The sequence below is a fragment of the Rutilus rutilus genome, assembly GCF_951802725.1.
Source record: "Rutilus rutilus genome assembly, chromosome: 18".
In the NCBI taxonomy this organism is placed as follows: Eukaryota; Metazoa; Chordata; class Actinopteri; order Cypriniformes; family Leuciscidae; genus Rutilus; species Rutilus rutilus.
In genome coordinates, this window is record NC_140231.1 from 7,849,042 (window position 1) to 7,875,371 (window position 26,330).

Sequence of the window (26,330 nt, forward strand, 5' to 3'; positions counted from 1 at the left end):
GCTGGCCTTCCAACAGGACAGTGACTATAAGCACACAGCCAAGATAACACAAAAGTGGCATAGGGAAAATTCAGCAAATGTATGGGTTCAAGTCTGGGCTCTGGCTGGGCCACTCACAGACATTTACAGTCAATGAAATTTTCTTTAGATTAATGAGGAAAAATAAATGTAAAGAATTTTAGTATGAAGTTGCAACAATTTTTTTTTTTTTACAAAATACAAAAAAAAAGGCATATTTTCATTTCTTTTCTTTCTCAGACGAAAATAATATCTTGAATATCTCTAGACGGCAATGAGATTAAATGAGAGAAAATTTAGACTTTAAGTCTCCTAATACTCCTGATATACCATAGACCAGCCTTAAGGAATAATATTTCCTTTATTTTGGATTTTCAAAATTTTTAACATATGTTATGTAACTTAAACATAGCAAATTGGCCATCCTACCTCTGATTTTAATGCCATAATCGCAGGTCTCCATGCTCCATCAGACCTTTAAAAAGAACTAAATGTTGGGCTTCCATATTGGTCAATTGTCTGTAATGTAAAGACCACCCACTTGCCCAACGAAGGAATTCAACGGTGCGGGTGAAGGTATAATGTGTTTATGTCTTTTCAGCTCTCCAGTGAAGTTCACTTTATTTTTTAGAATTTAGTTTCAATATTACTTTAGCTCTACGCTTAATCTGACTCCAATTTCAAATGATTATCAAATTTAGATTGTGTTTCTTATTAGAAAATATTAATAAATATTTATTATGATTTAATTAAGATCTTTAATTATTCTGAGTATCCATACTTTCAATTATTAATTCATTATGGACCCAATGCCTCATAGAGATCACGTCGGCCGGATCGTGTTTCTCACGGACACAAACTTGTCAGTTCTGACTTTAGTCAGTGGATGCAGGGTTTGCTAATACCTCTTAAGTCGGTTGCCTACTGCTCACTCGTACAAAAAAAAGTGTAGTTTATTTTAGCCACTTCCATACAACTTGCTAAATCAGTGATAGACAGAAATCAAAAAGTCTTCAGATGACGTGAATGATTAAAAGCCAAATCAGACGTAATAAATACATGACATCACTTGCTCAAATATTACTTTAAGTGTAAGAAATGCATTCCTGACAGAGACACGCGGTGGTGTGTGAGTGTGGAAGACACTGACACAGCACTGCATGGGGGTTTTCCTGGTTACATATTCCCAAAGACTGCTCTGCCACTTGCCCTTAAATACCCAGACCAGGACAACAAAAGACTTGTTTTGGGTTAAATCATGTACCCCAGGGGGTAACACCTGGTTTCGGGGGAGAGGAGAGAATTATCAGATATCTTGAAGAGACACCACCCAAAGAGGATAACAGAGTTCTCCTAAGTTTTCAATCTTTCTCATAATAACAATGACTGCTATGAAATTAAGGCCATTTTACCAATCTCACTGAGACATTTAAAATGATACCAAACATGAAAGGAAAAACAATAGATTGACAAGATACATCATATGTGATATATAGGCATTTTCAGTGAACTTTTAGTGACTTGAGTCAGGGGGAAAGAAAGGGAGGAGGGAGAGGGGTATGCATATATAAACAAGGAGATAAGTTTGGACAAGACAATGTCCTGTGCTCTTTCTTTGCGATCTTCTGTCCAGGGTGCATTTTATTGCTTTATTACAGGGTGAGTTTTATCTCAGCTTTTGTCTTAGCAGGAACATCAGTTCTTACAGTAACATTCTTCCTGCTGTTAAGGTTAGAACATCCAATCTGCCCCAACCATGTTGGTAAAACACTTGAGTCCTTCACCATCTTTGGCACTTTGACATAGAGGAAGCAGTTAACTTTCCTCTCCAACACAAGACCGCATCTAAAGAAACGAAAAACAGGTCCCAGGCACTCAGTCAAATTTTCAATGAGGAGAAGGATAAAGTTAAAAAGCCTTTATTTACTATGGCTTAAATCATTTGAAAAATACACAAGCCAACATGTTTCGACCAACAAGTGGTCTTCTTCAGGGCAAAGTAACAAGACCGCATCTCTCTATATCTCATTTACTTTGGTCGTATGATCTTTGGTAAATAAATAATAATGATTTTTCGTAAATAAATAAGGAATATTTTAGTCTATGTATGTATAATCAATAATTCATCTCTATTATGGTCTCTCTCTTCTCTTTTTCTCATTTCTTATATAGGAGAATATGTAGTGATGACAACATATTTCCATTTGAAAAGGAAAATTGGCTATTTCGTGATCCAGACGTATCTCCCCTGCATAATGACCGTCATTCTCTCTCAGGTCTCCTTCTGGCTGAACCGGGAGTCTGTGCCAGCACGCACTGTCTTTGGTAAGCTTTTCTTTCCTATTGTTTCTTAAGTTTATTCTGTTTTTCTCTCCTTTCTCTCCTATATTAGATTTTGAGTATTCTATATTCTGATATATGGTTCTAGGTAGGGCTGTAGTACTCGAGTCCGGACTCGAGACCGTTTTTCTATGGTCTCGGACTTGTCTCGGACTCGCTGGTATTCGGATTCGGACTTGTCTCGGTCTCGGCCACTGGTCTTGCCAAATATGGCTTTTGGTCTCGACCGAGTCCAGGTGTCTTTATTATGTTCCCAGTAAGCACACATACGGCTCTTTAAAAAATAAATGTTTTAACTCGCTGAAAGTCCACCGCTAGTGCAACGTGAATATTCACATTTTTAATTGTCCATAACAACCCGAAAACTTGCCTGCTTGCCTTGCACATCTAATTAATGGGCGGCCTCCTCCAATAGGACTGACAGCTGGGCTCATAGCTTGCAGGTTTGCTTAGTGGCAAACTTTTTTCATTTGATTGGTTCAACCACCACCCGCCCGAATTTAATTAAAATATAATTTTTCGTCACGTCATCCGCGGTTTTTACACATCTCTAGAGTGTGTGTGTGTGTGTGTGTGTGTTGGCTCAGCCCTCCCTCATGCAATTTAATTGGTTGACATAGCGTGTATGATTGACAGGAACAGAATGCGAGGCTGATCAGACAGTCGAAACGAATGTTTGCTATATTTTTAAAAATAGAGTCGGCTCTTTGACACTGTTTTTGCTTTTAGATCAACAAATAATAACCCAAAATGATTGTCTTGATAATGTCATGCATAAGACTTTTTTTTCCTGTCCTGGACTTGGTCTTGACTCGGACTTGAACCTTTTTGGACTTGGTCTTGTCTTGGACTTGAACCTCTTTGGACTTGGTCTTGACTTGGACTCGACTAGTCCTGGTCTTGGACTTGTCTTGGACTCGACAAAGGTGGTCTTGACTACAGCCCTAGTTCTAGGCTTATTCATTAGCTTTAGATAATCTAGATAATTCATAACTACGCCAAACAGACGTATCATATCATACATCATTACATAAAGACAAGTGGGAGGTTGTATCCGACTGATTTCACATTACCCACATTATTTCACATTATTAAGTTAAGTCTGGTGAGTCTATAAATGTGACTAATCAGTAATCAGACTGTGGGTAAGAATCGCATCATTAACTAGTCACCACTCTTGAATGGAGAACCCCCACCAGACATGCTCTCCACCTCAATCAGAAACACCACAGGTTCCAAGAAACTTTTTTTCTTCTAGTCCACTTCTGCTACTATCACTCACTCCTGCTCATCTTGTCCAGAGGTGAGGAGTGTGCCATAGCTACCCCAAGTGTCTCCCACCAGGCGACTGTGTAAACCAGTCAGCGATCTGGAGCCTGCTGTTGTTCAGAGTGCAAACACATGCCCGGGGGGGGAGCATTTCAACTGATAAAAAAATATGCCAGAAAGATGTGGGAAGCCCACAGAGACAATGAAATGCCTTGTGAATGTTTTGTCTTTAATATAGTAGCCAACTTTTGTAGATAACACCCAGTCTGGACCATTGATATTCACCCTGGTGAAGTACATAAAAACACTACATAAAAACGAAACATTTAAAAAGAAAAATCCATTAAAACACACTGAAACAAAAAAAGAAAAGAAAAGAAAAGCTATGTTGTATTGTGCAGCCGAAATTACATTAAAAATATTTTTGAAATAAAATAGTTTTTTTTTTTCACAATTTTTATATAATTTGAGTTTGATTGGAAATGACATACAATAATTGTGATCCGTTCACAAGGGACATTTACCTCCTTATTTTTTATTGTTTTCATCACACATCACATATTTAATATCTAATATACTCTTCACTGATGCTATTGTCTTGACATATATGTCACAGGTGATCGGAAGAAGACTGACAGAACAGACAGAACTTAAATACAAACACAGATTACACTGATTAACAGAACACAGGTGATACAGATGACGATGATGACTAAACAGATGATACAACTGAACTGATAATGACAGTAACCATGGAAAACGAAGGAGTGGCGGGAAAAGAACAAAGGAAAACAGGAACAAATCAAAACACAAACTGAAAGTCAAAACATACACTGACACGTGGCAAGTACCTCCCCCTCCCAGAAGGCGTGACCTCACACCGTAGATAGACCAACTGCGGAGGGAGGGGACTCAGGAGGAGGATGAAGAGAATGTGAAGGGCAGACAGAAGGCAGGAGGGACCAGGGCGAAGCAGGCTGTGCAGGCGGCCAGGGGGCGCAGACAGCCAGGGTAGAGCAGGCGGCCAGGGCGGAGCAGACGGAGGGAGGAGCCATGGTGGAGGCAGGGCAGGCGACTGCAGGGGGCCGACTGACGGAGGTGGAGCAGGTGGAAGAGGAGACCCGGATGAAGCCGGAGAGCCTACGAGCCAGTGTGATGCTGAGGATCCCGAGAGACATGGCAATGCCGACGGCTCTGGCGACCGAGGTGCAGGCAGGGATCCAGAAGGCTGAGGTGCAGCCGAAGCGACAGAGGACCAAGGTGGAGCTGGAGGGAGTGAGGAGCCCAACGGAGCCAGAGGGACGAGTGCGAAGCCAGAGGAGTGTAGTCCCAAGGCGAGGGCAGGCCGACGAACGACCAAGGTGAAGCCGGAGGCTTATGATGGGAGGAGGTGGGAGAGTGAGGCTGGGTGGTAGTTCAGGAACAGGCTCAGGAACAGATACAGGCTCAGGAACAGACAGAGGAACAGATACAGGCTCAGGAACAGACAGAGGAACAGATACAGGCTCAGGAACAGATACAGGCACAGGAACAGATACAGTTCTTGGGACAGGAACAGTTTTTGGGGCAGGAACAGGTCTAGGGACAGGAACAGGTCTAGGGACAGGAACAGCCTGTGACAGGACAGGACAGGAACAACGTGAAGAAGCTCTATAAGGGTGGTCTTGACGGGACGAGACTCTGGAAGGGTGGTCTCGGTGGCTGCTGGTGATGGTGGTTGTTCTCTGGATCGGGACGCAACGCTTACCAATCGATCCAGAAGAGCAGCTTGAGGATTTCAACATCGAGGGGGCTAGTGACGGCTCGACGAACAAACTTCACCACGAAGGAGAAAAATTCCGTGCTCTCTTGAACAATTGCGACAAATATAGCCCTGTCGTCCATATGGGCTGGTCCGATCTTCTGTCACGGGTGGTTGCAGGAAGGCAGACGGAGACGAGGATATATTTCCAAGAACGAGGGTTTAATGTAATTAAATCATTGTAAATGTAAATATAAACGATCAACTATATAATAATAATAATAATAATAATAATAATAATATAGTACATGAGTGGGTCGACTGCATACATATATATAGGCCTCCACTTATGCTGATTGGGAAGACATGTTGATTACTAATTGCTGACTGCTGGTTGGAATGACGTGATGATTGAATAGATAATTTGAACATGTTCCTCCCGAACTTTAATAAAACATAATTTTCACAAATAATCTGATATAGTAAATGTGTGTATTTGGTGTGCTGTCAGAGGAGAGGGCTCTGAGCTCTGTATTTTGGCCCAAACCAAGAGTACTCCCCAAAAATTACAAACCAATACGGGACAGCAGCCAGGAACATTACTGACAACCCCCCACAAATTGCAGAGTACAGGGCTGATAGTGTGCTGTTCGGAGGGGGTTAGTTTGGTGGACGGGGAGGGTTCTCGCATCATTGGACGAGGACATTGCTGCTGCAGCAGTGAAGGTAAGATTTATTCAGAAATGGGCTCCTGCAGGAGCAGAGGGAACATCACTGCTGCGGCAGTGGAGACAATTAGCCAGAGAAACTGAGCTCCAGTGGGAGTGGATGGGACATCACTGTTGTGGCAGTGGAAAGAATTAGTGAGGGAAACATCACTGCTGCGGCTGTGAAAATAAATTTCCATAGAAACTGAGCTTCTGCATGGGCATGAAGGAACATCACTGCTTCGGCAGTGGAGATAATTAGCCAGAGAAACTGAGCTCCTGCGGGAGGACAGGTGTAACACTGCTTCGGCAGTGAAGGCAAGGTTAGACAGAAACTGAGCTCTTGCGGGAGCAGAGTTCACATTACTGGTGTGGCAGTGGAGAAAATTAGCTAGAGAAATAGAACTCCTGCTGGAGCGTGAGGGAATTTCACTGCTGCGGCAGTGGAGAAAATTAGCTAAAGAAATTGCGGGAGCCGAGGTGACATTATTGTTGTGGCAGTGGAGAAAATTTTCCAAAGAAACTGAGCTCCTGCGGGGAGCGGGGGTATAACACTGCTGCGGCAGTGAAGGCAAGGTTAGACAGAAACTAAATTCCTGCGGGAGCAGAGGTGACATCACTGCTGCGGCAGTGGAGAAAATTAGCTAGAGAAATAGAGCTCCTGCTGAAGCGTGAGGGAATTTCACTGCTGTGGCAGTGGAGAAAATTAGCTAGAGAAATTGCGGGAGCTGAGGTGACATTATTGTTGTGGCAGTGGAGAAAATTTTCCAAAGAAACTGAGCTCCTGCGGGAGAATGAGGAAACATCACTGCTGTGGCAGTGGAGAAAATTAGCCAGATAAACTAAGCTCCTGAGGGACATCACTGCTGCGGCAGTGGAAGCAAGGTTAGACAGAAACTAAATTCCTGCAGGAGCAGAGGTGACATCACTGCTGCGGCAGTGGAGAAAATTAGCTAGAGAAATAGAGCTCCTGCTGTAGCGTGAGGGAATTTCACTGCTGTGGCAGTGGAGAAAATTAGCTAGAGAAATAGAGCTCCTGCTGAAGCGTGAGGGAATTTCACTGCTGTGGCAGTGGAGAAAATTATCTAGAGAAATTGCGGGAGCTGAGGTGACATTATTGATGTGGCAGTGAAGAAAATTAGCCAGATAAACTAAGCTCCTGCGGTACATCACTGCTGCGGCAGTGGAGGCCAGGTTAGACAGAAACTAAATTCCTGCGGGAGCAGAGGTGACATCACTGCTGCGGCAGTGGAGAAAATTAGCTAGAGAAATAGAGCTACTGCTGGAGCGTGAGGGAATTTCACTGCTGTGGCAGTGGGGAAAATTAGCTAGAGAAATTGTGGGAGCTGAGGTGACATTATTGTTGTGGCAGTGGAGAAAATTTTCCAAAGAAACTGAGCTCCTGCGGGAGAATGAGGAAACATCACTGCTGTGGCAGTGGAGAAAATTAGCCAGAGAAACTAAGCTCCTGCGGGACATCACTGCTGTGGCAGTGGAGGCAAGGTTAGACAGAAACTAAATTCCTGCGGGAGCAGAGGTGACATCACTGCTGCGGCAGTGGAGAAAATTAGCTAGAGAAATAGAGCTCCTGCTGAAGCGTGAGGGAATTTCACTGCTGTGGCAGTGGAGAAAATTAGCTAGAGAAATTGCGGGAGCTGAGGTGACATTATTGTTGTGGCAGTGGAGAAAATTTTCCAAAGAAACTGAGCTCCTGCGGGAGAATGAGGAAACATCACTGCTGTGGCAGTGGAGAAAATTAGCCAGATAAACTAAGCTCCTGCGGGACATCACTGCTGCGGCAGTGGAAGCAAGGTTAGACAGAAACTAAATTCCTGCAGGAGCAGAGGTGACATCACTGCTGCGGCAGTGGAGAAAATTAGCTAGAGAAATAGAGCTCCTGCTGTAGCGTGAGGGAATTTCACTGCTGTGGCAGTGGAGAAAATTAGCTAGAGAAATAGAGCTCCTGCTGAAGCGTGAGGGAATTTCACTGCTGTGGCAGTGGAGAAAATTATCTAGAGAAATTGCGGGAGCTGAGGTGACATTATTGATGTGGCAGTGAAGAAAATTAGCCAGATAAACTAAGCTCCTGCGGTACATCACTGCTGCGGCAGTGGAGGCCAGGTTAGACAGAAACTAAATTCCTGCGGGAGCAGAGGTGACATCACTGCTGCGGCAGTGGAGAAAATTAGCTAGAGAAATAGAGCTACTGCTGGAGCGTGAGGGAATTTCACTGCTGTGGCAGTGGGGAAAATTAGCTAGAGAAATTGTGGGAGCTGAGGTGACATTATTGTTGTGGCAGTGGAGAAAATTTTCCAAAGAAACTGAGCTCCTGCGGGAGAATGAGGAAACATCACTGCTGTGGCAGTGGAGAAAATTAGCCAGAGAAACTAAGCTCCTGCGGGACATCACTGCTGTGGCAGTGGAGGCAAGGTTAGACAGAAACTAAATTCCTGCGGGAGCAGAGGTGACATCACTGCTGCGGCAGTGGAGAAAATTAGCTAGAGAAATAGAGCTCCTGCTGAAGCGTGAGGGAATTTCACTGCTGTGGCAGTGGAGAAAATTAGCTAGAGAAATTGCGGGAGCCGAGGTGACATTATTGTTGTGGCAGTGGAGAAAATTTTCCAAAGAAACTAAGCTCCTGCGGGACATCACTGCTGCGGCAGTGGAGGAAATTTATCTAGAGAACTGAGCTCCTGTGGTAGCAGGGATATAACACTGCTGCGGCAGTGAAGGCAAGGTTAGCCAGAGAAACTGGACTCCTGTGGGAGCAGAAGGGACTGCTGCAACAGTGGAGAAGGTTAGCCAGAGGAACTGAGCTCTTGTGGGAACGTGGAGATAACACTGCTGCGGCCGTGAAGGCAAGGTTAGCCAGAGACATTGCTCCTGCGGGAGCAGAGGAGATAACACTGCTGTGGCACAGCAAGAACGGAGTGGGCTCCTGCGGGAGCGGGTGGGAAGATTGGATTTTCACTATTTTAGTGGATTGATGTTAATTGAGGCGGATATAGTGAGCTTGTAGGTTTTTAGTGAGAGAACAAGCTGGAGCTGAACAATTTAGCTGATAAGGATTCAGTGGTATGGGCATCTGTGTTACAGAGAAGAGGGAAAATGATGATCTAGCTTGGGCAAGAGAGTTAGGAGAGGAAGCTCCGGGGCCAAAGTAGTTTGCGGAGGCAGCCTCATGCTTGGGACAGCCCCTGGGGCTTGGGTTGTAGTGGGGAAGGTAAAGGAAGAGGAAGGCTGGGTTGGAAAATAGGCCATCTGGGCCTGCGCCGCTAGCGGAGGCAAGCTCACGCTAGGGTCCGCGACTGTAGGCCAAGGACAAAGAAGACATTTTGAGACTGATAACTGGGCCTGAAGGAGCTGCTGAAGGAGCTTTAGGCCACTGGTAGGGAAATGGGTAAGAGGCAGCGAGACGAGAAGTTAGTGTTATCTGGGCCTGCATTGCTAGTGGAGGCATCCTCACGCTAGGGTCTACTGAAAGAGCTGTAGGCCACTGGTAGTGAAAAAGGTTAGATGCAATGGGAGGAGAAGGAAGTATTATCTGGGCCTGCGTCACTAGCAGAGGCAGCCTCGTACTAGGAGCTGCAGGCCATGGAAAATGGGGAGAGTTAGAGACGGCGGGATGAAATGACTGAGATTGCCCCATTAGCGGAGGCAACTTCATGCTAAGGGGAAGGCATTCGTTGAGAGGGGCAGGCATTGTTGTATGTGGAGACAATGAGGCTGTGGCGCCAGTAAAAGCTGTGGTGTGTAGCTGAGAGAAAGGAGGAGGAAAGTGGGGCCTGGCCGGCCGACACTCGTCTTCTAGCGCGTGAATCAAAGACGCGAGGAAGAGGAGGTGAGAGATGAAAGGGCGGCCTTGCAGGATTATGGGCATCTGAAGTTTAAGTGGCCAAGCAAAGACTGCAGTTCGCGTTTAGAACAGTTTAGGCTGTCTGGGAAGGTGGACATGACCAGAAATATCCTATAAATTGTTCCTTGTGCAGTGAGGCCTGGAAATTAACTGTATCCAAGTTAATGCCCAGAATTCAACGTGGCTGGACCCATTGTTTTAACCTGGGTAATTGGAATCCCGAGCTCAGTGGAAATCGTACGAGGCTGAGAGATCGATTATTAAACGTTTTTGTAAATATTCTTATTTTCTCTGTTTTTTTCATTGGTTTCTCGAAGTGATAACATGTGCTTACATGATGAGAAGCCTAAACGCTTAATAACCTGCATATATTTACGTCTGATACATCGGATTAATACTGTAATCGTTGTTTGATGTTGAATGATCATCAAACAGCAAAGTAAAGATGATTTAGATGATCGTTTGTTTCTTTATCTGTTGCTGGTTTGAGTGGCACACACGCATTAATTTAGTGCAGTTTAAAACAGACTCACTTATGGTAAAAGACAAAGAGTTTTGCATAAAATTGTGCGCCTTGAATTTATTCAATTGTGGTCGGCAATCACTAATGGATCACTAAGCTTTTGCCGTGAAAACACACTTCTTGAATGAAAATTTATTTTTAGAAATTCTTAATTTTAATTTCTTGATTTTAGTTTTACTTTTCCATACTTATTCCAACCTGGAAATTACTCAAATCAAATTCCATACCTTCTAAACTGTGTAGTATAAGCTCCACCCACTGTCCCAAAAACAGAATCCAATGTCGTGGTTGAAGGTACTCTGCGTGTATGGCTTCTGGAAAAATCACTTGAATTTGATTAAACAGTTTATTTCTAATTTTAATTCTGACTCCAAGAATAATTTAATCTTGTTAACCTCTTGTTCAAAAGTAGTTACAGGGTAAGTACAATAAAAATACATACACACAATCTTCACTGACTCGGAAACCTTTATTTGAAAAATAACTTAATTCAAAAAAAAAGTACAACACTTCTTTTTCATTTAAAACTGCTTTTTAATCAACAATTCATTTCAAATGCTTAAGTCTTGACAGAAAGTAGCACGTATTGCCCCAAAATTACAATATATATATATATATTATTTTATTTTTTTAACTGTAGAATATCGCACCACTTTAATTTACGGCCTGCAATGTCACACTTACCATGTAACTACATGAAACAAGAGGGTAACAAGCACCACTTACCCTGTAACTACATGGAACAAGAGTATATTTCCCAGTATTTAAAATAAAAAAAATTGCAATAGTTTTAGCTTTACTTGCCTTGAAACATGTAAGCCCAAACTTTAACATCTGCACTTTTGCCATAAAAAAAATAAATAAAAAAACCTGTAGAAATTCATAGATATATGTACCCTGTAATTTTTTAAAAAGCATATACAGTATGTATTGGTACACCATGATTACAAAAATGTACAATAAGCTATGTTCTTGCTAAATTGCTCCCAAATGTAAGATTGTTGTATCATAATAGTAGAATAAGTACCCCTTAGTTCTATAATACTTACAGTATAATTATTATTTTTTATTCTCCTGGTTGTTACCCCTTTATTCCCCAAACTTAACATATTGTTCCCTTATACAGTACTTACATGTAAGTACTTTATAGGTAAAGTATAATTACCAAAGGTTACGCTGTCAATTCTGGGCTGTAATCTAAAGCGTTACCAAAAAGGGTACCTAGTACACAACTGATCAGCATATAATAGAGACACAACTCAAAATGCAATATCAAAATAGTTTCAAAGAGTCAGCATACCTGGCAATAGAGACGCACAGCAACAGTGTGGGAAGTTCTGTTTAAAGATGCTTCCTTGAGTGGTTTGCCAGTTCCCTTTATATACCCAAATGGAACAAAAGAACAATAAACATCTAGCACCCAAATATTTATTCAGCTTTTGTTGGACCTTTTCTCGTGCCCCAAGTGGCCACGCCTGAGTTTGGGGGATGAAGACAAATGGTTATCAAGAATCTTCATTGGGGCATCTCCCACATCAGAAGAACAGGCATTGTTTTCTTTTTTTCTGACTGTTCTGCTGCTGCAGGAATTAAACCCCTTTACCATTCGCACCATAAGTATTTATTTTGACCTCACATAAAACTGCTGGAGACAGATTTGTGAGATTTTGTATGACTAAATGATACCTGAGGGGAAGGAAACAGTGTGAGGAGTCGGGAACTCAGCATGGGGGGAAGAGATGAGATTAGGCCACTTGTGGTGTGCTCTCTTAGATTCCTTCTTCAGATTAGTGAATTTTATTGTTTTTTTGCCGGTTCGCAATTCTTGAATTCAGTCTTAGGAGAAATCCATCCTTACAGTAGGAACCCTCAACATAACAGTTTATTTTCATAATATGGGTCATTACATTACTTGCCGATTTCTGTTCATGCTGAATCAGATACAGATGAAGTGGAACGGCAAGATTACATTTATTTGAATGCATTAGTGAGAATGATTGCGTGTATGAATTTGTCCTACCAGTCTGTGCAGCGTCTCTTTACCAATAGTGAAGCTGTAGGTTTAAATTACTTCAAAACAGAAATATATATATGCAAAAACTTTACAATTTCTCAGCAATTTTGTTGATAAATCGCAGGACAGCTTTAACAAAAAGGTCTTAATGATTCTGTGTGCGACTGCATGCAATCTGCACGTAATGTGCAAGCTACTGTTTGTACTTGTGTGTTTAAGCCACAAGGAAGCATACGCTAGTTTAGTACGGCAAATCACTTGTACAGAAACAGTTTAAAATGCGTATTCCCCTGATCAAAAATGAGTATCCAGATGGCATAAACTGTGCTCGTGATTTAGCGACTGAAGCGATTTGAAGTTCAACCGTCCTGCCCTTGAGCGAGTTCAAGCAGTTCAGCACCGACCGAGCACGTCCCTGTTTGCTGTCAGATTGACCATGTCCAACTCCATACCCAGAAAAGAGATCCTCTGCACAGGGCAGAGTTTGCTCTTTCCCCAGTTGACCCAAAGCCCCAGATGGCTGAAGTGTCTGGCTGTATCCAGGCTGTATCCAGGCTGTATCCAGATCTGATGAAGGACCAGCGCCTGGATACGACAACAACACAGTCCTGAAGTGTCAACTAGGCTCTCCACTGTGAAGGGCTCCTTCCCTTTACCTCTCACCACGTGGCTTCGAGGACGCGAGATAAATAATTATGTATTATACATTTTTAAGGCCAGACAAGTAGTTTGTTGAGGGTTGTTTTGTAAAGGCAAGGCAAGGCAAGTTTATTTATATAGCACATTTCATACACAATGGCAATTCAAAGTGCTTTGCATAGAAGAAATTAAAATAATAAAAAGAAATAAGAATAATTAAAACAGTTTAGAAAAATAAAATAAAATAGAATACAGTACAGTACAAACAGTCGGACGAACAGTGGCACAGTGCTCATTCATTAAATGCACAGCTAAACAGGAGTGTTTTGAGTCTGGATTTGAATGCGACTACTGTAGGAGCACATCTGATCTCTTCTGGAAACTGGTTCCAGCTGCGACTGGCATTATAGCTAAAAGCGGACTCGCCATGCTTAGAGTGAACCCTTGGTATTTCTAGCTGATGTGATCCTAATGATCTGAGTGATCTGTTGGGTTTACATTCAGTGAGCATATCTGAAATGTATTGAGGTCCTAGGCCATTGAATGATTTATATACCAGTAATAATACTTTAAAATCTAACTGGGAGCCAGTGTAAAGACCTGAGGACTGGTGTGATATGTTCATATTTTCTGGTTCTGCTCAGAATCCTGGCAGCAGCGTTCTGTGTGATCTGCAACTGTCTTATGGTCTTTTTGGGAAGGCCAGTGAGGAGTTCATTACAATAATCCACCCTACTGGTGATGAAAGCATGCACAAGTTTCTCTAAGTCTTGTCTGGAAACAAAGCATCTAATTCTTGCAATATTTTTCAGATTATAGTATGCTGATTTAGTTATTGCTTTGACACGACTACTGAAACTAAGGAGGACTACATGCCTGCGCACACATATATTCAAACATGCATACCTATGGACTGAACATGTGATGCGCATGCGCATGACGTCAGTGTTTGTGCAGAGGTTGCTTAGGTTTGCGCAGAGATAACTGATAATCGTTTGCATCTTGGAACCTATTTCCGGGAGTGCATTCTTGAGCCACCAGGCACTGTTTTGTGCGGATGGGCGGCCAGAGCACGTTGAGGGTTTTCTGTTAGAACGGTGTTGTGTTAGCGGCCCCTAAGTTAATAACTAATGATATTCGCAACAGAAGTGAATCAATCAACCAAAACGAACTTTAGCTGGACAATAACTTTATCCTAGAGCTGCTGTAAAGCCAAAACAATCTGTTACTGTAATTTACTATTATCACTGTAAAGCTGCTTTGAAACAATTCATATTGTAAAAAGCGCTATATAAATGAAGGTGACTTGACTTGACTTGAATTTTGCTGGTTACAGTGAAGTAGGGGCTGTAGAATCCTGACTACATATCGGCTGGAGGGACAGGCTCCTTCGCCAGCAGGACTGCGATTTCTGCCCCCAGGGCAAGAGCATCCTTGTGAAACCGGAGGTGAACTGAATGTGCCTGAATTTGGAAGGGCGCCGGGCGAACTGAATCGCATAACTGAGCCTGATGGTCCGAATTAGCCAGCGAGATGGTCTGGAAAGTGCAAACCAGGCCTCCAGAGTCCGTGCAAGCGGGGTCAGAGGAACTACAGACGTAGCCGCAGTGGGGTAGTGAGGGTGGAGTGCAGGGACCTGACCCGGGAGGCCCAGCACCCCAGAGTGGGGTCTGAGTGCGCAATGCAATACTTACCTGGCTCCACGGTTGGGCAGGGGGCGTGCGAGAAGTGTTCTCGAACTGGACCCAGTGGCAAGGCATAGCGTCGCACACTGCCATCTGCGCCATTTTGGGACCCAGAGAAAGAGAATACCGCTCTTTTAACATAAATTTGGTACCACTTGTCATGAGGCCAGCAGCGGAACAGAAATGTAATTCAAAAGATTCTTACCCGGCCCTCCTCCGGGGGAAGACCAGCTCCTTCCGTCACTGTCTCAGGGGCAGTGCCGACCACTTGGAGGATTTAACGGTGGCTGAGATGATCGCTGTCGTCTTCCTGCAAGGGACTCAATGTCACAGTTGAGCTGGCCGTGTCAGAGCTTTTTTTTTCGCAGGGTACCGACGCCTTTGGTGACGAGCAGACTGAGGAGCAGCCCACAAGTGGTTCTGGCACGTCGGGACAAGCTCTTGATTGCCTGAGCCCGCTTCTGGACTGCAGAGAAATGCTGGTCACAGTCCTCAACAGCATCGCCGTAAAGGCCACCTTGTGAGATGAGAGCATTGCGAAAGCGCACTTTGACGACATCTCACACCTCTGCAATGTTAGCCAGGGGGTGCTCTGGACCACCAGGGTGGACATCATCTGGTCGAGGACCTGTGCTGTGACTTTCATCGCGGTCAGTCACCGTGTGAAGTTCCCTCATCAACCCCAGCTCAGAATTACCTTTGTGCATTATGAGTGCTTTGGCATCGTAGACTTGCAGGGTGGCCATCACATGCAGGGCAGAGCCGGCCTGTCCAGCAGCACTGTAAGCCCCAGCAGCCAGAGCTGCTGCTGTCTCACAGGTGCTGGATGGGTTTGTGGATGACCCCAATAGGTGGCAGCACTTTGCGGTCATGCACCGCAACTGCACAGTCCACCTGGGGAGTCACCACAACACTCTGACCGCCCCACCATCAAGAGTAGTGAGAGAGGAAAAACTAAAGCAGATTTTGGCAACATCGGCCTTCCATACTGGTACAAATTTATCTCCATACTGCCAAAGTTCCTTGCCCACATCCGGGGAGAAAGGCACCAGGGCATGGCAAGGCTATTTACATGTAATACTGCTCCCCCAGAAACCAATTGTCCAACTGCGTTCTCTCAGAGCGGGTCAGAGCGTACAGCAGCCCGGGCAAGCGTGGCTGCAACTCTGAATCTGATTCAGGACGAGCAAACTCTGCGTCATCCTCATCTCCTCATCTCCAGAACGTAATATCCCTCTCTCCGATGCAGCGATCAACATCTGATCCTCTGCCAGAGCCCCAAATGAAATGTTAGGTCCCCCATGAGAAAGACCAGCAATCCCATCCGGAAGCACCCTGGCCATTCACCGAAGTAGTCCCCCCTGGGAGGACCTAGATCGGGGCATAGCAAAGGGGGCTTTACCTTGTTTGAGGTACTCTAGTCTCGACCGTGCAACTAAAGCCGTATGGAGCGCTGGGTTGCCGTGACGAGACGACCAGCGTGCCGACGTGGTCATGCTCTCATGTGAGAACATGAACCACCCACGAACACAGTCTCAGCATGCTTATGTCTAGGCATTGATCGTGGCCATCAAATGAGGATAGGAACAACCGCATCCAAAAACGCACGGGTGGAATGAAAAATATGCAGTGTCACACCCGTACTGCTCTTTTAAGAAAATTGCTCTTTCATAAGTGCTGAAGTGCAAAGGGGAAGGCCACATCACAACTGGCATACTTTCTTTAATCAGCAGTGTGCAGAAGACTCTTTAAGCAAAAATGCAGTAGCAGCAGGAAATGCTCTCTAGATCGCGACCACCGCTGACGCGCCGTCACACCAACACTTACTTGAAGAGCTCCCAAATGCTCGGCTCCGAAGCGAAAAAGCTGATTGTCCGATTACACAGGCTTCCGTATTTATACCTGCGGAGCGTGATGCGTGATGTAAATCTTGCACGCCAATGTGCATTGGCTCGTTTAGTTTAAACTCAAAGGTGAGTGGGCTCTCAGGCGAGATCCCAATTCGTCAGTGCACTTCTGATGCAACGTTGAACGTGACTGACTGAAAGGGAACATTAATGATTAATGAATTCATGATTTTAAATAAATATTAGAACATTCAAAGATGATAAAGTGCTGTTGCAAAGAATTAAATGACTATTTACTGGTAGAAATGCTATAAGTAATGGGGTTGAGTTATAGGAATAAAATAAATATTTTACATTTCATTTTATTTTACATACAAACAAACATTTTGTTCAAAGTTTCTTTGTCCTTGTCATGTGAATGTAATACTAGCATATCAAATCCATTGTTCTCTGAGGTTCTCAGTTGTGTCAATGTTTGTTGACAACCACTATAGATATGCTGGTAGGCTGCAATCGAGAGGTACTAATGAGGTGTACAGCAGACCCTTATTGATATTCCACAGGGCTTGCACACCGATGTCTGCAGACGTGATGATACAGGCTGCAGGCAGGACATGGAAGTAATGGAGTAGCCAGTCTGGTAGAAAAGCCATCTTAAATGTAGTGTTTCCCAAGGTGCCTGGAGGCTCTACTGTATTGGCCTTAAAAGGCAGCTCTCCTGAGTACTAAACCTCAGCAGCTTTAGCCAAACAATCTGCTCTCTGACTGCTGCCCATAGATTTGGAAAACTTTTGTTTTTTGGCTATAGGAAATGTTTTGTAGTTCCTGTGCTGTCCATACGAATGCCTGTTAATGAATTCTTGTGATGCCACAAGAGAACTTTTGTTGGTTCATACGATTCCATATAGGAGCAGTTTTTTAATATGATGCCATAGAAGACCCCCTTTTAGTTTATATAATGCCATGAGAGAACCCTTTATGGTCCAAGGATACCATGTTTTTTTGTTTTTTATATATATAGCCTAATACCATTATAGGTGAACCCTTTAAGTTAACCTTTCTCAAGCTCCCCCTTAACTTAAAAATTATTTTAAGAACTTTTTGCAGTGATTACAGCCTCAATAATTTTTTGGTATGAGTTTTGCATACCTAGATTTGTTTTGCATACCTAGATTTGGGGATTTTTCCCAATCTTCTCTGTAGATCTCTGTTTTTCCAATCTTCTCCTCTCAAGCTTTGTCAGGTTGGATGGGGACTGTCAATGGACAGGTCTCTCCAGAGATGTTCGACTGGATTAAGTTTGGGCTCTGGCTGGGCCACTCATGGAAATTCATAGAATTAAGTTCGGGCTCTGGCTGGGCCACTCATGGAAATTCACAGAATTGACATTCACTCCTGTGTTGTCTTGGCTGTGTGCTTGGGTCATATTGTCCTGTTTGAAGTTGAACCTTTGGCTTAGTCTGAAGTCCTGAGTTTTCTGGACCAGGTTTTCATTAAGGATATGTCTGTATGTTGTTGTGTTCAGCTTTCCTTCTACCCTAATCAGTCCCCAAGTCCTACTTAAAAACTCTCCCACAACATGATGTTACCACAACCATAAAACACTTTTGGGACGGTATTATGCAGGTGATGAATGGTGCCTATTTTTCTTTTTCTTTTCTTCTTTTTCTTTCATCAAGTCAAGTTAAGTCAAAAGTCAAGTCACATTTATTTATATAGCGCTTTTTACAATACAGATTGTTTCAAAGCAGCTTTACAGAGATTACAGGAAAATGCAACAGAGTTTGTTTCCAGAAGAAAATAGCGTCACAGTCCAGCTTAAGTAAGTTAAGTGATGTTTCATTTTGCTGTAAAAATGTAATTATTAATTTAGTTAATTTATATATATATAGCATCTCTGGAGAAAACCGCGATGTCATCGTCCAGCTCAGTTCAGTTCTCATATGATGGTGTCAATGCAGGCAGATCAGTATTATTGTTGAATATTAAATTAAATGTTAAATTTAATGTCCCCAACTAAGCAAGCCAAAAGCCAACGGCAACAAAGGTTGCAGGATGGAGAAAAAAAACCTTGGGAGAAACCAGACTCAGTCGGGGGGCCAGTTTTCCTCTGGCCAACGAACAAACAGTGTATGATTATGATTCAGGCAGCATTATAGGTCAGAAGTCAGATTGGATTGGAACAATCAGAATATTATCACGCTGGTATGGAGACGGGTTTGTTGAGGATCAGTGCCGATGGCTGTCGTGTCGATGAGGCCTTCACAGGGGGGAGTTTAGTTGACACAACCCCTGCTGACACTTCAGGGATGCGTTGTGGTCATGTCTAGGTGCAGGTCCTCCATCTGATCTGGATACGGCCCAGACCTGGCTGACTACATCATGCGTTGTGGTCGTGTCTAGGCGTAGGTCCACCATCTGATCTGGATATGGCCCAGATCCAGCTGATTAAAGTAAACCTCGGAATAAGCAGAAAAACTAACATTAGCATAGATGCCATTATTCTTATGATGTAACGAGGACATCCGGTGTTATAGGAAGTGTTCCTGGTTCCGGCTGACCTAATTTATGCAGCCTAATAATCATTTAACTGATTTGAATAATGGGAATGTATAATTTTCTATATGTATGCCAGGTTAAAGAGATGTGTTTTTAGTCTAGATTTAAACTGACAGAGTGTGTCTGCTTCCCGGACAATGTTAGGGAGGCTGTTCCAGAGTTTAGGTGCTAAATAGGAAAAGGATCTACCACCAGCAGTCGATTTTGATATTCTAGTTATTATCAACAGGCCAGAGTTTTGAGATCGCAATAGACGTGAAGGACTATAATGCGTTAAGAGCTCACTCAAGTACTGGGGAGCTAAACCATTTAGTGCTTGGTAAGTAATCAGCAATATTTTTAAATTTATACGATGTTTAATAGGGAGCCAATGCAGTGTTGACAGAACTGGATTAATATGCACTGTTAGACTTTTCAAGGGTTTTTTACAGTAACTTACTGGCAACACTGTTGCCAGTAAGTTACTGTAATTAAGAGTTACAGTACCAAACCATATTTCAGTTTTGTGTAATACAGTGCATTACTGTAAAAACGAAGCTAATCAGTACAGTGCATTACTGTAAAAACGAAGCTAATCAGTACACTACTGTAATTATTTTTATTTGTACTAAATATAAATTAGATTTGATAATTTTGATATATGATTAATTTTATTTTTATCCTACATAAGTACTACTTTCATACAAACCAATTAGACAAAATTATTACAAAATAATTTTTTTTTATTTAAAACATTTCATATACATCACAAAATAAACATGCCAATGCTGGAAATGATGTGTGAAATTTACACATTAATGGGTGAGTTTAGAGACAACATTTTTTTTGTGTTAATTTTAACTCATTCATTGTGTTAATGATTTTAACAAAGTAAATATGTCAGAGAGGTTAGCACAAAGATGTGTAAACGTGTTAAATTAACACATTTTGTGCTGGCCTTCACTGCAAACATTTTTGAAAACATACATAAAACCATAAACAAAACATTAGCATTTGACTAAATGAATGTAGAGTCATTGGTTGTTTAGCTTATACAAGTATTATAATGAAATATCAACCATTACATTCATAAAACTGCAGAATATAAATACATTTTTAAGCATTCAAAAAGGAAATGTCCAACACAGGACAAAACACAGTTCTTTTCACAATACAAGACACATAACCCAACCTTAAAAATAATTTCACTTATTTCCAAAAATTAGTTGGATTCATGTACACTGGTGGCCAAAAGAAGTATTTAAGTGTCGTAATGTTTTTGAAAGAAGTCTCTTTGATGCTCAAGAAACATTTCTTATTATTATCAATGTCTGACTGTCTACTCCATCTTTTCTACAGCATAGGAGTAAAAGTCATCATCAAAATAATCTTTAAAAAGCCAACAGAATGTTTTTGTCCACCTTTGTGAATAAATGAACTTCTCCAAAGATTGGTTCCTGTTCAGAACTTGATTGACAACATCAGAGTGTTCCCTGGTCTGCATGCGTGCCCACAAACACAAATGTACTCAGTCCTTCAGAGGAGATCCCAGTTCCAACACTATGAGAGTGAGAGAGTGAGAGAGAGAAAATATTAGTGTCACATTATTTTTAACCTCCTTTTTTGTTAATTTTTATTATAATTTTCACAAAAACTTAAGAATATATATTTGTAAACAGCTTTTGTCAATAAATAGCATACAAAAGAACTAAATAAAATTATGCCAGATTAAATTTGAATACTTACAAATCCTCAATTCTGTCCAAAAATGCTGAGATCCATAGAAAGAACGACTGAAATAGATGATTTTAGCCCATTTCAGCTTGTCTGCAGTGAAGGAGTACCTGTTTGAGACAAATACACAGTAAGATACATGCAAGAAATCACTGTGTGATGATCGTTCTCCTTCCTACAGTAGTTAACCCACCTGTGTGCTGATATTAGGACCTTCCTAGTCAGGTGGAACTGCAATGGTAGAGTCTTCTGGCTAATAAAATATCAAAATAATGCAAAAATATAAACTTAAGTTGTTTAGAATGCTAGATTTGGTATGAATGAATTAGTGAGAGTTTTACTGCAGTGCTTACCTGGATACATTTAATCTGGTGAGACTGAACAAAGACAATGGTCCATCTTCTGATTGGTTCATTTGCTGTGTAATAAAGTTAGACATAAGGCAAAGGTCACTTATTTGATATAAAGTTAGACAATTTTATAGAGATTTTATAAGATATTGTAAGCTACCTAGTCTGCACCAGTGGCTCAAAAGCTATTCTCACATAGCGTATTGCTAATCATTTCAGCAAACTTATCTCAAAATATATCACAAATGGGCTGGCCTACCTCTGGAATCTTGCTATTAGTCACTGGCGCGAATTGGCGCTTTGTTGCAGTTGCCTTTAAACACAAAAATGGAAGTAAATATTAAATTCCATTAAAAAATATATATAATATGGTATAGTTTGCAACCTAATGCTAAAACTATAAAGGTTCTCATTAGTAGGCCAACATTAGGCTAAACAGAATTTCACATTAGTTTATTCCTATGGTTTATTCACATTTATTGTTAATGTAAACGCGTTGCTCGTTGTCATATTTTAACTCGACAATTCAATAATCTAACAAAGTGTGTAAAATGAAACGTTAGCTCAGTTTACCATGGTAAAGTTCGTTACCGCCATGTTGACGACGAGTAACAGGTAACGTTAAAACATAGGTTAAACTGGGCACAATACTGTCAACACACGCAGAAGTTTATTTTATTTTTTTTACCTTGCATGCTGATGTCTCTCTCGGTGAAGTGAATTCCGTCTCTTCCTCGGGCCAGACACGAACGTCGCGATCCAACAAAAGACAGACCCCATTACCTACACTGGATGCTCTGACGCGACACGACAAATCCCAGACAGTCAGTGTAGTGCATCAGATAGACTGTAAAAAATAGGTGTAGTGATGCGCCGCGGCCGTTATATTTCTGACGTAGTCCGATACGAGTCCAAGCGCTCGCGCTATTTCTGACAAGGGATAAACAGGTTTGCATTTAAAGGTCCGGTCGCTTCAAGTGTCCAATATAGACAGCCTCTGGCTATTATAGCGTTGTAGACACGCGGTGTAAGGCAAAAATTAGGAAATAAAAAGCACGATGGAATGGTGCCAGCCAGAGAGGCAGTTACGTCAAATACAGTAGTATACAGCAAATTTAAAAAATACAGTAAGTCTCTGTATGTGGTGTTAGACGTCACAGAAAATTCCCATGATGCAATGGGAATCACAGTTATTTACTGTAAAGAGAAATAGCAGTATAATACTGGGGGATTTAAAGTAAATAACTGTAGAAATTACAGAAAAGTCTAACAGTGTGGTCATACTTCCTGGTTCTAGTAAGAACTCTAGCTGCTGCGTTTTGGACCAGCTGTAGTTTGTTTATTATGCGTGCAGGGCAACCACCTATAAGAGCATTACAATAATCTAGCCTTGAGGTCATGAACGCATGAACTAACTGTATTCTAGGTTAGTGTGTGTGGAGGTTTTTGGTCCAATCATTAGGAACTCTGTTGTTTTCAGAATTAAGTAATAGGGAATTACTAGTCATTCAAATTTTTACATCAGCTATGCATTCCGTTAATTTCTTGAATTGGCAAGTTTTGTTGGGGCGCGAAGAGATAGATATCATCGGCATAACAGTGAAAACTAATCCCATGCTTCCTAATGATATCTCCAAAGGGTAGCATGTACAGAGTGAACCGCAACGGTCCTAGTACTGAGCCATGTGGTACTTCATTTACTGCTACAAACTGATCACGGTCAGATAAGTATGATACCATGCTAATGCAATTCCACTAATGCCAACATAAATTTCGAGTCTATTTAAAAGAATGTTGTGGTCAATGGTCTCAAATGCAGCACTAAGTTCGAGTAACACTAATAGAGAGATACAACCACGATCGGATGATAAGAGCAAATCATTTGTAACTCTAATGAGAGCAGTCTCAGTACTATGGTACGGTTTAAATCCTGACTGGAAATCCTCGCAGATTCCATTTCTTTCTAAAAAGGAACATAGTTGTGATTTGTGAGTTACTTAATACTGCCTTTTCTAGTATCTTTGACAGAAAAGGTAGATTCGAGATTGGCCTGTAATTGACTAATTGTGAAGGATCAAGTTTTTTTAACAAGCGTTTTAATAATAGCCAGCTTAAAAGTTTTTGGTACATATCCTAATGACAAAGATGAATTAATGATATTAAAATGAGGATCTATGACCTCTGGAAGCATTTCTTTTAGTAGCTTAGTCGGTATAGGGTCTAACATAAATGTTGTTGATTTAGATGATTTAACGAGTTTAGATTCTAATTCTTCCTCTCCTATTGCAACGAATTAATGGAATTTTTCCTCAGGGACACTACAATGCACTGCCTGATGCGATATTGTAGTAGACGGTTGCATAGTTATCATTTTCTCTCTAATATTATCAATCTTATAAGTAAAGAAGTTCATAAAGTCATTACTGCTATGCTCTTTGTAAACTTCAGAAGTAGAAGCTTTATTTCTTGTCAATTTAGCCACTGTATCAAATAAATACCTAGGGTTGTGTTTGTTTTCTTCTAAGAGAGTCGGATAATAAGCAGATCTAGCAGTTTTGCAGTTCTGTACGCAATCGTGCTCTCCACGAAATTCGAAAAACGTCTAGTTTTGTTTTCTTCAAGTTGCGCGCTATTTTTCTGGCTGCTCCCTTAAGGGCCCAAGTGTGCTCGTTGTACCACGACATTGGACTATTTTCTTTAATCTTCTTTAAGCACAAAGGAGCAACTGTGTCTAAAGTGATGGAAAAGAGAGAGTCAAATATTGCAATATCGAGTTCTTATAAGCTTTCTGGGATGCTGAGGAGGAAATGATGCATATCAGACCAAAGAATCTTTCAATCCACCTATTTTTACGTGCATTTGGGGATATTGCATTAAAAAAAACTCTGGATGTCAATGCCAAGATGCGCATAAATTAAAAAAATGTGCATAAAAACGTTATGTACTCAATTGAGGTGGAATTGTTTTTATCCGATTTGAAAACTTGTTCATAAACTATGATGGAAACACATTTACTCTTATCCAAAGCTACTTACAAATGAGGAGAACTGTAACAAGGTTAGTAACCGGCGAACGTTCAATCACATTTTAATCATATAAAATAAACAAACAACAAAACGAAAGTAAAATGGCAGCCCATCACGGACGACTGCCGCACGCACATAAACAAAACACAATGTAAAACAGTCCAGACCTGGTCCTCTCTCATCCTTCACTGTCGTCGCTCCTCTTTTATGCTTCTGGATCTCCTCTGTGAGAGATACGAGTCCGGTGTGGCGCGCAGGTGACGCTCATTCTCACGGGTCTCTGCCCCGCCCTGCTTGCCACTAGAACAATAGAAGCAATCAAACCAACAATAGGGCAGCAATATGCAAGTGCTGTGACTAGTCCCAGTTAGTCTAGCACAGTACATGTAGCAGAGTACACACACACATACAGTATATAGATAGATGGATAGATAGACAGACAGACAGACAGAGTCTGTAGTCACTATTGTACATAGTCCATTATTGCATTAAGCCCAGGTGTTACAGCTTTATCTGTGTGTATATCGTTAGCTAGGGTGACCATACGTCCTGTTTAACCAGGACATATCTGGCCAGGATTTCGAGATCGCCCAAAATGCCCGGGATTCGGCTTTTGCTTTCTACAGTCACCATTCATTATGTTTACATTATTACATTATTTGACACTGACACGTACGTGCCAACTTTGCAGGTCATGCATTCTGCTTCACACAGATCCCGATCGAGACGAAAACACAGGAATTTTCTTAGCAATGCAAAAACGCACATCAACCGATCACTTGTTTAGCGTTCATGTAAACACTACATTCAGATTCACCAATCGGAATTAATTCAGTCCTACTGGATTCAGTAGGACTGAATTAATTCCGATTGGTGAATCTGAATGTAGTGTAATGTAAACATGTAGTGTTTACATGAACGCTAAACAAGTGATCGGTTGATGTGCATGTAAACAAAATGAATGGCGACGAGAAAGCAAAAGCCGTATCCCGGATATTTTGGGCGATCTCGAAATGCCGGCCGGACATGTCCTGGAATATGGTCACCCTATCGTTAGCCTCATAGCATAATTGCCTAAGTCATTTTCTTTTTAATATTACTTAGGCAATTATGCTATGAGGCTAACGATATGTGGGTTGTATGTGTGTGTACATGTGTATAGGTGAACTAAGTGTTAGTGGTATAGATGAAGGTTGCTATGACTTCTGTAGCCTGTTCACAGCTCTGGGGAAGAAACCGTTCCTTATCCTGTTAGTGCGTGTTCTTGGGGTTCTCAGTCTGCCTGAGGGGAGGCTGGTGAAAAATGGGTTTCCGGGATGTGAGGGGTCCTGCTGGATGTTTGTGGCCTGTGTGAGGAGACAGTTTGAATGGATGTCACACAGGTTTGGAAGTGGGGAGCCGACAATCCTTTTAGCCGTCTTTACAACCTGCTGCAGGTCTTTTTGTTTTCGCAGCAGTGCAGCTGGAATGCTACAGTACAACAGTATGTTAAAATACTTTCTATTGTGCAGCGGTATAATCTGATCAGCAGTCTCTGGGGAAGTTTGTTGCGTCTCAGTGTCCTCAGGAAGAAAAGTCTCTGCTGGGCTCTCTTAATGATGCAAGTGGTGTTCAGGCTCCAGGTCAGGTCCTCAGTAATATATACTCCCAGAAACTTGAGACTCTCTCTACCTCCTCTCCATTAATACACAGACCATTGTGAGATTTTTTTTTTTACTCCTCCTGAAATCTATTATGATTTCTTTTGGGGTTTTTTGTGTTAAAAAAAAGGTTGTGTTAACTAGGTTGTGTTAAATCTATATGTGGTTTCATTATAGCCAGTTATGAGTCCCACTACGGTTGTGTCGTCTGCAAATATAATTAATTTAACTTTGGATGGAAACATAGGCTGTGTTTACACTTGCCATTAACATGCGATCACCTTGATCCGATCAAGCAGATCGGATCATAAGTCAATCAGGACACAATGCGTTTACACCTGTCCACATCAAGTGGCTTCTGTATCTGGATAATAGATCGGATCTCGCAAAAAAAAAAAAAAGG

At 41.9% G+C, this 26,330-nt stretch overlaps 1 protein-coding gene across 1 annotated transcript in view; it reads left to right on the forward strand.

Annotated features, from left to right (window-relative positions):
* gabra3 (gamma-aminobutyric acid type A receptor subunit alpha3) overlaps nucleotides 1-26,330 on the forward strand; it is a 424,636-nt gene that overhangs the window by 334,935 nt on the left and 63,371 nt on the right. The window contains exon 8 of the mRNA XM_084386916.1: nucleotides 2,191-2,343. Coding sequence (XP_084243042.1) covers nucleotides 2,191-2,343 — 153 coding nt within the window. The remainder of the gene's footprint in view (nucleotides 1-2,190; nucleotides 2,344-26,330) is intronic.